Source organism: Pan troglodytes, chromosome 7 (assembly GCF_028858775.2).
Source record: "Pan troglodytes isolate AG18354 chromosome 7, NHGRI_mPanTro3-v2.0_pri, whole genome shotgun sequence".
In the NCBI taxonomy this organism is placed as follows: Eukaryota; Metazoa; Chordata; class Mammalia; order Primates; family Hominidae; genus Pan; species Pan troglodytes.
The window spans coordinates 130,886,298-130,902,065 of NC_072405.2; the positions used below are offsets into that span (position 1 = coordinate 130,886,298).

General features: G+C 41.9%; 1 protein-coding gene across 2 annotated transcripts in view; it reads right to left on the reverse strand.

The window, feature by feature from the left end:
- Positions 1-15,768, reverse strand: part of SNTB1 (syntrophin beta 1) — a 278,226-nt gene that overhangs the window by 35,126 nt on the left and 227,332 nt on the right. Inside the window, exons 4-5 of one of the 2 annotated variants that reach the window (XM_024345265.3) lie at positions 4,591-4,730; positions 670-872 (exon numbers count right to left, since the gene is read on the reverse strand). In XM_024345265.3, the coding sequence (XP_024201033.1) occupies positions 860-872; positions 4,591-4,730 (153 nt within the window). In that variant the 3' untranslated portion in view covers positions 670-859. Of the gene's footprint in view, positions 1-669; positions 873-4,590; positions 4,731-15,768 lie in introns of those variants that run through there. The other variant, XM_519931.9, reaches the window with a different exon arrangement.

The following is a 15,768-nucleotide window of genomic DNA, read 5'->3' on the forward strand; positions in this document are numbered from 1 at the left end:
CAAGTGACACACAGTCCCGGAACTGGAATCCCACCTCCATCTCTCAGAAGCTACACCACCTGGGGTGATTCCTGAACTCTTCTGAGCCTCAGGTACCTAATCTGCAAAATGGGCACACTAATACAGGCCTTGCAGAATGGATACACAAGTTGTAAGTGGTAACTTGTGTCAAGTGCTGGGTACTTAGTGAGTATCTGATTCATTTCCCCTCATTCCCCAGGGCCTACGTGGTGCTCTAACTGGGCCACGCAGCAGTGCACCAGCTCTGTGCTTGGATCTTCCCTAAGTCTGGAATGCTCATGCCCCTCTCTGGGCTCCCTTCCCTTGTTCCTCTGGTGAGTTTTCCCTCAGGCTTCAATTCAACATGACTTCTACTGCAAGGAGTCCTCCATCACTGTCCAGGCAGAGTTTGGCATTTTTTGTTGTCTTTACTGCAAATGGTTCCTTATGTGTTCCTGCACATCAACACACTTTGTTCCAGATAATGCTAGGTTCACAAGTTTGAATTTTTTTCACCTCTTTATCCCTTGTCCCAATTATAACTCCTGGCACATAGTAGATGATTTATAAATGTTGACTGATGAATGAATGAATGAATGAACGAATGAATGAATGAAAAAACAGTCCCCATTGTTCATAATGCCCAGAAACTGTGAGAACAAGGCTATGTACGAGGGTAAATTTTATTTTCATGTTGCCTGAGAGTTGCAGAAACTACCTTATTTCAACTTTTGTTTCTGAGAATCATTTCAAGACGCTTGGGTCCAACTTTGCTTCTTAGTAACTGGAATCCAGTGACTGTGGTCTAATCTTTCTTTGGTTTCTGTTGTGGGAATGTCTCAGAATCTGAAGATAATGTTCACGGATGAGGACTGTGGATGCAAAGTGCAGAAAGCAATAGCGATTGGGCCGAATTCTCATGGGCAAGGCACAGCCTGAGTCTTTGTGTGCAGTTAAGGATGTTTACATTCTGACTATTGAGGTTTTTTGTTTTTTGTTTTTTGTTTTTTTGAGACAGAGTCCCACTCTGTCACCCAGGCTGGAGTGCAGTGGTGTGATCTCAGCTCACCGCAACCTCTGCCTTCCAGGCTCTAGTGATTCTCCTGGCTCAGCCTCCTGAGCAGCTGGGAACCACAGTTGTGTGCCACCACACCAGGCTAATTTTTGTATTTTTAGTAGAGATGGGGTTTTGCCATGTTGGTCAAGCTGGTCTTGAACTCCTGATTTCAGGTGATCTGCCCTCCTCGGCCTCCCAAAGTGCTGGGATTACAGGCATGAGCCAGCATACCCGGCCATGATTACTGCGGTTTTATTACAAAGCTGTATTTTACTTTAGTAGCCATTCTGCCAAACATTTTGAAGCTTGAAAGCTTCAAATATTAAATTACTTTTAAATTTTATTTTTTAAAGGTGATCTAGGCCTGGTTCCTCACCCCTGAAAACCTCCTCTATTCACCTCTGGAGCCAATAATTTCCATCTTTAGCTCCCCACCTCCCTGGCCCCACCCCCGCTGCTGGTCTTCATTATCAATCATGACTGGAAGTAAGAAGGATTTTTCTGGAATTTCAGCTCTATTCACTACTGGCATTTTAATCTTGTGTTAATTCTTGCTCTGCTACTGGGTCTCATTCTCCTCCTTGCAGCCAGCTGACCCTTGACCATAACCTGTTTGGCAGCTCAGTCCTTCCTAGATGAAGAGCCCACCTTATTTCTGTCTACATCTTGCTCAGGTCAGATGCTCCAAAACCTCTGTCCACTACGCTTTGTCTCTTGGACCAAACTTCTTCCAGAGTTTGTCTCACATTGTTCAATAATTCATTCAACAGACATTCGAGGGCACAATATTGCCAGGCACTGTGCCAGGAAGGACACAAATATGACTTTATCATGCCTAGCTTGCAGGTAAAGAAACAGGTGGAGAAGGAATACAAACAGCTCACTGTCATAAAGCACAAACAAAAAGAGCTGGCAAGAGAAAACAGGCCTGGGAAATGTCAGCTACTTGAAAGCAAGACTTGAGTTTGATTCATTTCTGTTTTTGGGATATAAGCTTTCAAAGAGGGGGACAAGGATACAACACATTAAAACTATTTCAGGCCAGGTGCAGTGGTTGAGAAGAATGTCCATAATCCCAGCACTATGGGAGGCCGAGGCAGGCAGATCACCTGAGGTCAGGTGTTCAAGACCAGCTTGGCCAACATGGTGAAACCCTGTCTCTACTAAAAAAACAAAACGAACAAAACAAACAAACAAACAAAAATTAGCCGGGCATGCTGGTGGGCGCCTATAATCCCAGCTACTCAGGAGGCTGAGGTAGGAGAATCACTTGAACCCGGGAGGCAGAGGTTGCAGTGGGCCAAGATAGCACCATTGCACTCCAGACTGGGTGACAAGAGTGAAACTCTGTCTCAAAATAAATAATTAAAAATCAAACTGTATTTCATGTCTTGGTTGCTGTGAATAATGTTGCAATGAACATGGGAGCGTAACTACCTCTTTAAGACCTTAATTTCAGTTCTCTTGGATATAGACCCAGAAGTGGGATTGCTAGCTCACATTAGAATTCTGTTTTTAATTTTTGGAGAAATCTCCATACTGTTTTCCAGAGTGGCTGCACCATTTTACATTCCTATCAACAGTATACAAGGATTTCCTTTTCTCCATTTTACATTCCTAACAACAGTTTACAAGGGTTCACATTTATCAAATGATAAACAACACTCATTATCATTTGTCTTTTTGACAATAGCCATCCTAACACACATCCTAAGCACATCCTCACTGTGGTTTTGAATTGCATTTCTCAGATCATTAGTGACATTAAACACCTTTTGGACATCTGTATGTCTTCTTTGGAGAAATGTCTATTCAGGTTCTTTTTGAATCAGTTTTTTTTCTTTTTTTGCTATTGAAATGTAAATCTTTATATATTTTGGATATTAACCTTTAATTAGATATGAGGTCTCCCATTTCGTAAGTTGCCTTTCCATTTTGTTGACTGTTTCCTTTGCTATGCAGAAGCTTTCCAGTTTGATGTAGTTCCATTTATTTATTTATTTTTGCTTTTGTTGCCTGTGCTATAGGTGTCATATACAATAAATCATTGCCAAGGCCAATGTCAAGAATATTTTTCCCTATGTTTTCTTCTGGAAGTTTTACAGTTTCAGATCTTACCTTTAAGTCTTTAATCCATTTTGAGTTTATTTTTGTGTATGGTGTAAAATAGGGTTCATTGTTTTGCATATGAATATCCAGTTTTCCCAGCACCATTTATTGAAGAGAATATCCTTTCTCCATTGTGTATTCTTGGCACCCTTGTCAACAATCAGATGACCACAAATGGGTGAATTTATTTTTGGGCTCTCCAATCTGTTCTACTGGTCTCCGTGTTTTTATGCCAGTATCATAAGGTTTTGATTATTATAGGCTTATAATACAGTTTGAAATCAGGAAGTGTGATGCCTCTAAAGGTCCGTCTATAGATGAATGGATAAAGAAAGTGTGGTATTTACATATAATTCAATATTATTCAGCCTTAAAAAAGAAAGAAATTCTCCCATATTTGACAACATGAATGAACCTGAAGAACATTATGCTAAGTGAAATATGCCAGACACACAAGGACAAACACTACAGGATCCCATTTATATAAGGAATCTAAAATGACGAAGCTCTTAAAGCAGAGAGTAGAATGGTGGTTTCCAGTGGGGAGAGGGAAATGGGGATGTGTTGGCCAAAGGGCACGAAATTTTTGTCATGCAAGTTGAATAAGTTCTAGAGATCTACTGTACAGCATAGCGCCTATAGCTAACAACATGGTATTATATACCTAAAACGTTGCTAAGAGGGTAGATCTTATGTTACATGTTGTTATCACAAAAAATAAAATATAGAGGAAGGAGGAAATTTTTGGAGGTGATGAGTATGTTTATGGTATAGACTATGATGATGGTTTCATAGGTGTATATTTATCTCCAAATTTATCAAATTGTATACATTAAATATGTACATAACTTTGTATGTCAATACCGCGATGAAGTGCTTTTTAAAGACATATTTCACATGAATAATAAATGTGCACTGAAGGACCTGAAAAACCGAGCCTGGCAGCCACCCTTCCACAGGAAGCGTCATGGAACTGAGAAATAACTTGTTATGAGATTTCCTGCTGAACAAGCCTTAAAAAGCACAGTGGAGCATTCCCATATAACATTCTTTTGTGCCACTAAGTGAAGACCCTTGCTTGGTGATTCTACTCGGACTTCAAGACTATAAACATATATGTCCAGTTCATTTCAAAGGGAATGAGATGGAGACCCAGGAAGGCGGCTAGATGAGGACCATCTCGCAGATGTCACTGTTTCTTGATGATGGACGAGTATTTTGTTCTTTGTCTCTGTGTTGTTGCTTCATGTTTGGCCATAGATGATCATTAATCTATGTGGCTAAAAATGTGTGGCTATATTCTTAAGGAGCTCTCAGCCCCTGCTGCAATAGTGAGCAGTAATATAACGTGTTCAGCTAATTGTAATTCATTAAAATAGAATCCACCTGCAAACACATCATACCAAACACAAGGCCATGGCTACCTGGTGGCAAGAAGAGGGTATGTGTGAACTGGGCTGAACCAGGCTTCCTTCCTCCGTGGCATGCTGTCATAGATTAAAAGGTCTTTCTCAGTCAGCACAACCAGGGCTGGTTTCCACTGTTTCTCGCTCTCCCCTGGCACCTGAAAAAGAAAGCAGAGAACTGTCAAATGACAGCCTGAGGAAAGGATGATTATGAGAAGTTGGCATCCCCCTAATCAGAGGACTCAGCAATACATTGAGTGTCTTTTGGTTTGGTTGCAAAATCAAAATGGAAAGAACCTTGTCTTTATCCCATGCTTCCCGATCCTTGAAAATATCTGTTGTCTCAAGGGCCCTGAAATGTATAGTCAGGACAGCCAAGAAGCAGCCCAGCTGCCACACATCTGTCACTGTTTCTCACCTGCCAGTCAGCACTGAATCTTTATTTCATAGTGGGAGGCAAATGCCTGCGGGAATAAGTACTTCCAGCTGATTCACTGGTACAGTAGCATTTTTTTTTATTATGAAATGGTAAGGTCTAAAAAGTTTTTGAATAAATATCTAAAGGCTCTGAAAAATGTACTACGGTGGCAAATGTCTACCCAGACAGAGTGAGATATCACAGCCTCTTTCCCTAGTCTTTTGCTCTTAGATTGGTTCTGTGATTCAGGCATCATCTTGAAACTTCTCTGGTTCTGTTGAATGTCCAGTTCCATTCACCACCCATAATTTACTAACTCAAGGGTTGAGATGACCTGACAGGAATGTGAAAGGATTGTGATAGTCATCAGTAATGATTGGACCAGATGATCTCTGAAAACCCTTCTAATCTGGAGAATCTGTGTAGCTCAGCTCTTATCTCATGAGCCATCCCCTTGGCCTGGTGTTTGCCCTTCCCAAACTTCCTATATGTTCCTCTGTCTATAAAAATGCTCTCCTTCCCATTTGATGGGCCCTAGGATACATCTTTAAGCTCGGTTTAAAAACTCAGTGAATGCTCAATTCTTGCTACTCAAAATATGGACTATGTTCCAGTAGCATCAGCATCATCTGGGAGCTTGCTAGAGTCTCAGGCCCATCCAGATCTGTTGAATCAGAGTCTGCATTTTAACAAAATCTTCAGGTAATCCCTAGGCTCATTAAAGAAACACTGCTCCAGATGAGGTTAAGATTGCTTTTGACACTGACAACTATCAAAGATTTAATGTTGTCATAATAAGTCACAACTCAAAAATCTATTCAGAATCAAAGAAAATTAGACAGTAAGCTAAATAAGTGATAAAGCTAATTTCTTCCCTTTCTAGTCTTATTATTACTTTATCTTAAGTGACACAGTGGAATCCGTATAGAGATAGAAGCATGTGTGTAGCTCTTGCTTTAGGCTAACACCCTAGTATGAGGAATGAGTGATCGAAGTAGAGAAGATTTACAGAATGATGTACGACTTGAGTTCTGTAGGTCCTACATGTAGGCTGCCTAAATCTGAGTCTGTTATTTATTGCCTGTGTGACTCTGGTCAAGATATTCTCTGTGCTTCTATTTCCTTACTGATAAGGATAATATCATATACAACAGTGGTTTTGAGTGCTGACTCGGGAGCTAGCAGGCCTGAACACAAATTTGTGTTACCCAGTTTACTAGCTGTGGGGGTCTTGGGCAAGTCAACTAATTTCTTTGTATCTCAGTTTCTGGATCTGTAAAATGAGAGATAATAGTACCTATAGCAGAGGGTGGTTGTGAAGATTAAATGAGCTAAAATTTGTAGAAATGCTTAATACAGTGCAGAATAAGCATCATGTAAGTACCTGTTAAGTAAAGTAGCACTTACCTCATCATGCTATAGTGGGGATTGAGACAGTGTGTGTAATGTGTTTGGCATGGTAGCTGGCAGATGGTAACGCCCTCAGTAAAACACAGGATGGGGAAATTGTGTCAGACACCAATTTTTGAACATGTCAAAAATGGTGTCCTTTGGAAATGGCATCACTATGACAAGGCAATGACTTTCCTTGGGAAAAATTATAAGACAAGCCAAAAATAAGCTTGGTGCTAACAATTTCAATACCTTTTCTTCCCATCCTTTCCAAAGTTCTCCCAGGAAGAACTCATTGCTTGATGATCACCTTTATATTTTAATGCCTCCCTTCCAGCAATTCCAAACAAAAACTGTGCTTCTGAAGAAGTGCCCTCCCCCACTCCGCTGCTGTAAAGCTACTTATGCTGCAACATGAATGACTGTTGACATATTCCTCATTTTGTGTATTTTATGCATATTTTAAAAGCTAGCTTTAGCTTGTTGCTTTTGTAAAAGGACTTTTTCCAACAGAACAACAGCATCTTCAATAGATCAAAATGAATTGTTAGAGAAGGCAATGTACCAGACCCTGCAAGGTGAATAAAGTATGGTCTCAAGGCATAAAGTGTTTGGGGTGGGGGGAAGGGGGTTCAGAATAAATTCTTTCCAACTTCTACATTAAATTTAGTAAATTACTTTTCCAGCTCATTAAATAGGACTGGAGAAGCTACAAATGATCCTCCCAAAGTGACTAGCTTACTTACCTAGTCAGATGCAATCCATTAACTTTGATCAGAATCAGTCATTTAAATGTGACAGCAACTAAGCATCATTCTTCAAAAACAATATTAAGTTTGAAAATAAGACTCAACAGTAAATACCAACAGTATAATGCAGACTTCTCTACTGGTGGAATCACAAACTCACCCATGTGTCAAGTGGTATATGTAGGTTTAAATAGTCCCAAAGCCCTAAAACATTTTGCAGTCTATTGAAGAGCGCTGTGTGGATATGGTAAACTCTGCTGTGAGAATACTTGGATTGGGCATATTCCACTATTCCTGTATGCAGAGCTGTTATTTTAATACTAATGTAAATGCTTAGAGGTAGAAGGCTGCCTATCGGGACAAACAACTTGCCAAACGGGGGAAGAAAATCATGTGGAAGAACAGGGATTTGTTTGTTTTGTTTTTGAGATAGAGTCTTGCTTTGTCGCCCAGGCTGGAGTGCAGTGGTGCGATCTCGGTTCACTGCAAGCTCCGCCTCCTGGGGTTCACGCCATTCTCCTGCCTCAGCCTCCCAAGTAGCTGGGACAACAGGCGCCTGTCACCACGCCCGGCTAATTTTTTTTTTTTTTTTTTGTATTTTTAGTAGAGATGGGATTTCACTGTGTTAGCCAGGATGGTCTCGATCTCCTGACCTCATGATCTGCCTGCCTCGGGAAGAACAGGGTTTTAAAAGCCATACCTTGTGCTACATACACTTCATTATTTCAAGACTTTGAAGAACAATTTTTGTCAGGCTCAAATATTGGTGCTATTGTTCTAGTGACAACGTGCATTACAAATGCAGCTTTCCTGGCACCCAAAGGTATTCTGATATGAATACGACAGTTTTGGAGATGTGTCTGCATTTTGTTAACACATGACTCCTGAAACAGATGTGATTTCCATCTCTGCCTGGCTTCCTGCCTTGAGTGCTGCAGTCAGTTTCTCAAGAACTGATCAGATTTCTAATGAAGAAGGTGAAGAAAGGCAACAGGGGAATAAAACATTCAATTCTGAAATTATTCTGAAGCACAACTTTGGTGAGCTGAGTTGTGTCCCTGTAATCACTTCCACAGAGCATGAGAGGAAAGGTTTACAAAATAGCAAGAATTTGAGAGCTGGTGGTGAGAAGTAATTGGTAACAATTATGGAAGTGTCCTTAATTTGAGACAGGTCTCCCAAATCATCCGGGTCAGTGGCTTCCAAACTCTTTAAATTCAATGATCTCTCTGTTCAGATTAAGTCACAAGTCCTAGAACAATATGTAAAAGAATTGGACGGGCGAGGGCGCGGTGGCTCACGCCTGTAATCCCAGCACTTTGGGAGGCCGAGGCGGGTGGATCACGAGGTCAGGAGATCGAGACCATCCTGGCTAACACGGTGAAACCCCGTCTCTACTAAAAATACAAAAAATTAGCCGGGCGTGGTAGCGGGCGCCTGTAGTCCCAGCTACTCGGGAGGCTGAGGCAGGAGAATGGCGTGAACCCGGGAGGCGAAGCTTGCAGTGAGCCGAGATCGCGCCACTGCACTCCAGCCTGGGCGACAGAGCAAGACTCCGTCTCAAAAAAAAAAAAAAAAAAAGAATTGGACGGGCGAGGTAGCTCAGGCCTATAATCCCAGCACTTTGGGAGGCCGAGGTGGGCAGATCGCCTGAGGTTGGGAGTTTGAGACCAGCCTGGCCAGCATGGTGAAATGCCGTCTCTACTAAAAATACAAAAATTAGCCAGGTGTGGTGGCGGGTGCCTGTAATCCTAGCTACTCAGGAAGCTGAGCCAGGAGAATCACATGAACCTGGGAGGCAGAGGTTGCAGTGAGCCAAGATTGCGCCATTGCACTCCAGCCTGGGCAACAGAGCGAGACTCTGTCTCAAAACAAACAAACAAACAAACAAAGAACAAACAAACAATTGAAAGAGACTTTATACGGGGTTGCCTCCCAGTGGGGATCTTGGCCCCTCTGAGACTTTATGTCTTCATCCTAGCACCACCCATGCCTCTAAGTGGGGTTGCTACTAATCTTTGGAATATAGTTTGAAAACTGATCTTGTCTCTTCTAAAATATCTAGAATCTGGCAGGGCACAGTGGCTCATGCCTATACTCCCAGTGCTTTGGGAGACCAAGGTGGGTGGATCACTTAAGGCTGGGAGTTCAAGACCAGCCTGGCCAACATGGTGGAAACTCTGTCTCTACTAGAAATACAAAAATTAGCCGGGCATGGTGGTGCATGCCCTGTAGCCCCCAGCTACTCGGAAGGCTGAGGTGCAACAATTGCTTGAGCCCAGGTGATGGAGTTGCAGTGAGTCAAGATTGCACCACTGCACTCCAGCCTGCGTGACAGAGTGAGACTCTGTGTCAAAAAAGAAAAGAAAACAAACAAACAAACAAACAAACAAAAAACCTAGAATCTTCACATGATTTCCAAGGGGACAGTTTTACCAGAACTTTCAGTGCCTTTTTTGTGGGTTCTTCCAAAGAAAAGAATGATACTGTTGTCACTTAGGCAGAATTGTAAGGATTAAATGAATTCGTGCACATATAGGATTTACAAAGCTGTCTTACAGACAGTAAACAGGCAATCCTTAAAAATCATAGCTATTTTTTACTATTAAGGAGAGTGCACATCAGATTAAAGATCTGAGTGAGCTTGGGCAAGAATTACTTGCCTTTGCTGGGTCAAAATTTCCTCCTCTGCCAAATGATGGGGTGGGACTAAATTATTGCTAGCACCTCCTCAACTTCAAAATCCAATCATCTGTTTAAGTTTAAAGTTATCTGCTACTAGGCTGGAACTGCTTCAGCTACTGGGATTCTTGCTTTACAGCTCTTTGTTCAGTGCACTCTTTTCCTGAGGCAAAAAGCAATACGGGGGTCTCTTTTTCTCGCTTCATACCAACTCACTCTTCCTAACATATTTACTTTCCACCTTCTACTTGAGCACGCATGGCAGGAAGGGCTCACAGTCTTTAGAGCCGAACAGCGTGTCTTCAAAATCTGGCTTTGCCACTTCCCAGCTGAGGGACGTGAACAGCTTACTTAAGTGCTCTAAGCACTTGTTCACTGATGTGTCACATGCTGAGGATGGCCTCCCATGCACGTGTCTTTGAGGATCAAATGAGACAATGTATATAAAACTTCCTACATGATGGGTACTCAAAATGGTAAACTGCCCCAGTTGCTCACCTCAAGACACTGTTTCCCCCAGCTCCCATGAGCAGGAAGGAAGGTCTAGATGTAAGGGACAGAGAACACAAAGTGAAAACGTTCACGAAGGAAGAAGGGCCATCATGGCTTTTGTATTGCAGATCGTGTTTATCTCGACAACTTTTTAATTGAAGTCTGTTTCGCCTCAGGTTGCTAGGTGTTTAGCACAAAGGACAAGCTATTGGTGTAATAATAATAATTAGCATTGATCAACTTCCAAATGCTTTATAAACATTAGATAATTAATCTCTGCATCAACTCTCAGGGAGGCTGATAAAGAAGATAAACAGCATTTAAATGTGGCCACAGGCACATAGGGACAGGGCTAAGCAAGGCCACTCAAATCTCCAGCTCTCTTCTAGCTTGCCCTGAACAATCCCCAGGACCCAGGAATCAGGAGTCAGACAAGACATCTAGAGCTGGTTGGCATGCTGGCTCACGTCTGTAACCCCAGCTACTTGAGAGGCTGAGGCCTGAGACTCATTTTAATCCAGGAGGTGGAGGTCACAGTGAGCTGAGATTGCACCACAACACTCCAGCCTGGGCAACAGAGTGAGACCCTGTCTCAAAAAAAAAAAAAAAAAGAAAGAAAAGAAAAAGAAAAAGACATCTAGGACATCTAAAGCTGAATGCAAAGGAGAATGAAAAGGAAGAAAAGGCAAAGGAGAATGAGAAAAAAGGCCAGAAAAAGAAGAAAAGTGCTCTATGGGAGCCTCAGCTTTCTAGGACTAACTTCTCTCTTCTCACAAGCTGTCTAGTACCAGGATCACCTGCTGAATTCAAGATTGGTGTCAAGAGGGGAGCAGAGGCCAGGCACGGTGGCTCAGGCCTGTAATCCCAGCATTTTGGGAGGCCAAGGTGGGCAGATCCCCTGTGGCCAGGAGTTTGAGACCAGCCTGGCCAACATGGTGAAAACTCCTCTCTACTAAAAATACAAAAATTAGCGGGGCATGGTGGTGCACACCTGTAGTCCCAGCTACTCGGGAGGCTGAGGCATGAGAATCGCTTGAACCTGGGAGGCGGAGGTTGCAGTGAGCCGAGATCGCACCATTGCACTCCAGCCTCGGCAACAGAGTTGAGACTCTGTCTCAAAAAAAAGGAGAGGAGCAGAATGAATGATGTATGATGTGGATGGATGTTAAGATAATGATGAAAAATAAAGTAAGGTGAAAAGGATGGCAAGAAAAATATGGTCTGATCATGGGACACTAAAGAGCGTGTCATTTTAATTTTTATTTTATTTTTACTTATTTATTTTTTTAGACAGTGTCTTGCTCTGTCTTCCAGGCTGGAATGCAGTGGTGCCACCTTGGCTCACTGCAACCTTTGCCAGCCTGGCCAACAAGGTGAAATCTCTAGTAAAAATATAAAATTAGCCAGGCATGGTGGCACATGCCTCTAATCCCAGCTATTTGGGAGGTTGAGGCAGGAGAATTGCTTGAACCCGGGAGGTGGAAGTTGCAGTGAGCCAAGACCATGCCATTGCACTGCAGCCTGGGCAACAAGAGTGAAACTCCATCTCAAAAAACAAAAATAAAAAACAAACAAAACAAAAAAACCATAGCAGAACACCTATTCACGTCAAGTACACATAGAATTAACAAGATAGACCGTACTCTGGGCATTAAATCTAGTTTTGATAAGTTTAAATGTATTCAAGTTAAACAATGTATGTTCTTTGACCAAAATGGAATTAAATTAGAAATCAATAATGGAGATCTATGGAAAATAAAAACGCAACATATCAAAATCCTCAAGATGTTGCTACAGCAGGACTAAGAAGAAATGGGCAATTAACGCCAATATTAGAAAAGAAGAAAGGATTCAAGTCAATGGTCTCAGCTTTCACCTTAACAAACTAGAAATAGAAAAAAAAATTTTAAATCAAAATAAGCAGAAAATAGGAAATAATAAAGACCAGTGCAGAAATCAATGAAAATGGAAACATGAAAGCATCAGAAAGTTCAACAAAACCAAAATCTGTTTTTTTGAGATCATGATCAATAAACTTCTAGCCACCCAGACTGACCATGAAAATGAGAGAGAAGACACAAATTATGAATATCAGAAATGAAATGAGTTCATGTCCTTTGCAGGGACATGGATGAAGCTGGAAACCATCATTCTCAGCAAACTAACACAGGAACAGAAAACCAAACACCGCATGTTCTCACTCATAAGTGGGAGTTGAACAATGAGAACACATGGACACAGGGAGGGGAACATCACACACTGGGGCTTGTCGGGGGATGGGGGCAAGGGGAGGGAGAGCATTAGGACAAATACCTAATGCATGCGGGGCTTAAAACCTAGATAATGGGTTGATAGGTGCAGCAAACCACCATGGCACATGTATACCTATGTAACAAACCTGTTCATAGCATGTTCTGCACATGTATCCCAGAATTTAAAGTAAAATTTTAAAAAATGAAACAGGGGACATCACTACATAGTCTGCAGATATTAAATACAAGACTGGGTGTGGTTCTCTCATCTATAATCCCAGCGATTTCATAGGCTGAAGTGGGAGAATTGCTTAAGGCCAGGTGTTTCAGAACAGCCTGGGAAACATAGTGAGATCCTCTTTATAAATAATAATATTAATAAATATAGCATTAAATGTATGATAATGGGATGTATGAAGAATTGACAAATTCCTTGAAAGACAAACTACTAAAGCATATTCAAGAAGAAATACTGGAACAGCTGGGGATGGTTGCTCACGCCTGTAATCCTAGTACTTTGTGGGGAGGCCAAGGTCGGGGGGATCACCTGAGGTCAGGAGGTCAACACCAGCCTGGCCAACATGGTGAAACCCCATCTTTAACTAAAAATACAAAAATTAGCCAGGCGTGGTGGTGGGTGCCTGTAATCCCAGCTACTCCTACTCAGGAGGGTGAAGCAGGAGAATTGCTTGAACCCAGGGGGTGGAGGTTGCAGTGAGCCAAGATCGAGACACTTCACTCCAGCCTGGGTGAAAGAGGGAAACTCCGTCTCAAAAACACACACACACACACACACACACACACACACACACACACACACACACACAACTGGAACAGTACTATCTCTCTTAAAGAAACTGAATCGGTAGTTTAAAATGTTTCTCCCCAAAATACTGAAGGGCCAGATGACTTCACTGAGGAATTCTATCAAATAGTTAAGAAATAATACCAATTACATATAATTCTTTCAGAAAATGGAAGAGTAGAGATACTTCCAACCCATTCTATAGACTAGACTTACGCTGATCCAAAATAAGCCAAATATATTACAAAAATAGAAAACTATAAACCAGTACGCCTCACGAACATAGATCCAAACTTTCTAAACAAAATTTTAGCAAATTGAGTCTGAAATTATATTTAAATGGTAATACATCATGACTAAGCAGGGATTAATCCAAAAAAGCATTGCTGTAGCTATCTAATAACAAATTAAAAATCAATCAATACTTAAAATACTTTAAAAAGTAAGGACAAAACCCAACATCTCTTTCTGATTTTAAAAACACTCAGCAGGTCTGGCGTGGTGGCTCACGCTTGTAAGCCCAACACCTTGGGAGACCGAGGTAGGTGGATCACTTGAGGTCAAGACCAGCCTGGCCAACATGACAAAACGCTGTCTCTACCGAAAATACAAAAATTAGGCCATGCACGGTGGCTCATGCCTGTAATCCCAGCACTTTGGGAGGCCGAGGCGGGCAGATCACCTGAGGTCAGGAGTTCGAGACCAGCCTGGCCAACACTGTGAAACCCTGTCTCTACTAAAAATACAAAAATTAGTTGGGCCTGGTGGTGGGTGCCTGGAGTCCCAACTACTTGGGAGGCTGAGGCAGACTTGCTCGAACCCAGGAGGCAGAGGTTGCAGTGAGCTGAGATCGCACCACTGTACTCCAGCTTGGGTGACAGAGCGAAACTCCATCTCAAAAAAAAAAAAAAAAGTGTAGTAATTTAGAAGGAGCAGTTAAGAGAAAAAAGTTTAGGGAAAATGTAATATATTTGATTTTGAGTCATTTAAAGCTGGTGATTTAAAAATCTACATGACAGGGCAAGAATTCTCTCTATCAAGGGAGGAAAGGGCTGAGGGAGTGAACATGTATGACAGTCTACTCTGATGAGCCTTATTGTGGGTTAAACTGTGTTCCCCCAAATTAATATGTTGAAGTCCTGACCCCAGTACCTCAGAATGTGACCTTATCTGGAAATAGGGTCGTCGCAGATGTAATTAGTTAAGTTGGGATGAGGTCATATTGGAATAGGTTGGGCCCTAATCCACCTTGACTGGTGTGCTAATAAAAGGGGAAAGGTGTACGCAGACATGTACCCAGGGAGGAGGCCACGTGAGCATGAAGGAAGAGACCAGGGTGATACGTTTCCATGCCAAGGAATGCCAGAGATTGCCGGCAATCTGGTGGTGACCAGAAACTAGGAGACAGGCATGGAACATATTCTTCCTTATGTCGTCAGAAGGAACCAATCCAGCTGACACCTTAATCTCCTAATTCTAGCCTCCAGAACTGTGAGACTATACATTTCTGTAGTGTAAGCCACCCAGTTTACGGTACTTTGTTATGGCAGCCCTAACAAGGGCATTCGAGCCCTATGCTGTAGTTCACCACTCTTAATCTTTTCAGCAACACTTTAAGGTATTTATTATTATCCCCATTTACAGAAGAAGAAACTGTGGTTCTGAGAGGTTATATCCCGGCTAAGCATAGGCAGTTAGAATCATAAAGCCACTCATGTGGCTCATGTGTGGAGCTCAGCTGGACTGTCTCCTCTCAGCTGGAGTGCACAGGCCCAGCTCAGTGCGACTGTGCAGCAGGCCATGCTTCTCTTTGGAGCTCTTCTTTCTGTCGTTCTTTCCTGCCTCCTGGCATGTGAGGCTTCACTCAGGCCAGATGTCAATATTTTGATCCAAATATCTAAATTTCCCTCTTAATAATCAAAACTCTTTATTCCCCAAGCCTCACATCTGCTTAAAGTAATTCAAGACTAAGGTGGAAATGAGTCATAACCCTTAATATGTTGTTCCAGTAAGAGACCTTTCTATTTATAACAAGTAGCTGGGGCAAAATTGGTCCCTTACGTTTACTCTTTATTGCACAATTGAAGGGCTAGTAAATGAAACATAGTCTGTTCTCTAAAGGAGGTGAAACATTTCCATCATTCTATCAATTCAGTTTGCATGATTCTGTTACTTTAGCAAATCCTGTTTTTTTGCTGGTGTTTTTTGCTCACCCCAGGGCAGATGTTTGCAAGTTTCTAAAAGAGTGAAGCCAATGTAATATGCTGTGCAGTTTAAAATCAAACATGTCATATGTTTAACAACATATAACATGAATACAGTGGGTTATGAAACAGCATTGGAATAACTACCAAAGTTAGGCTGTGAAACAGCATTTGCAACTGCCAAACTTTTCGAGATATTTGT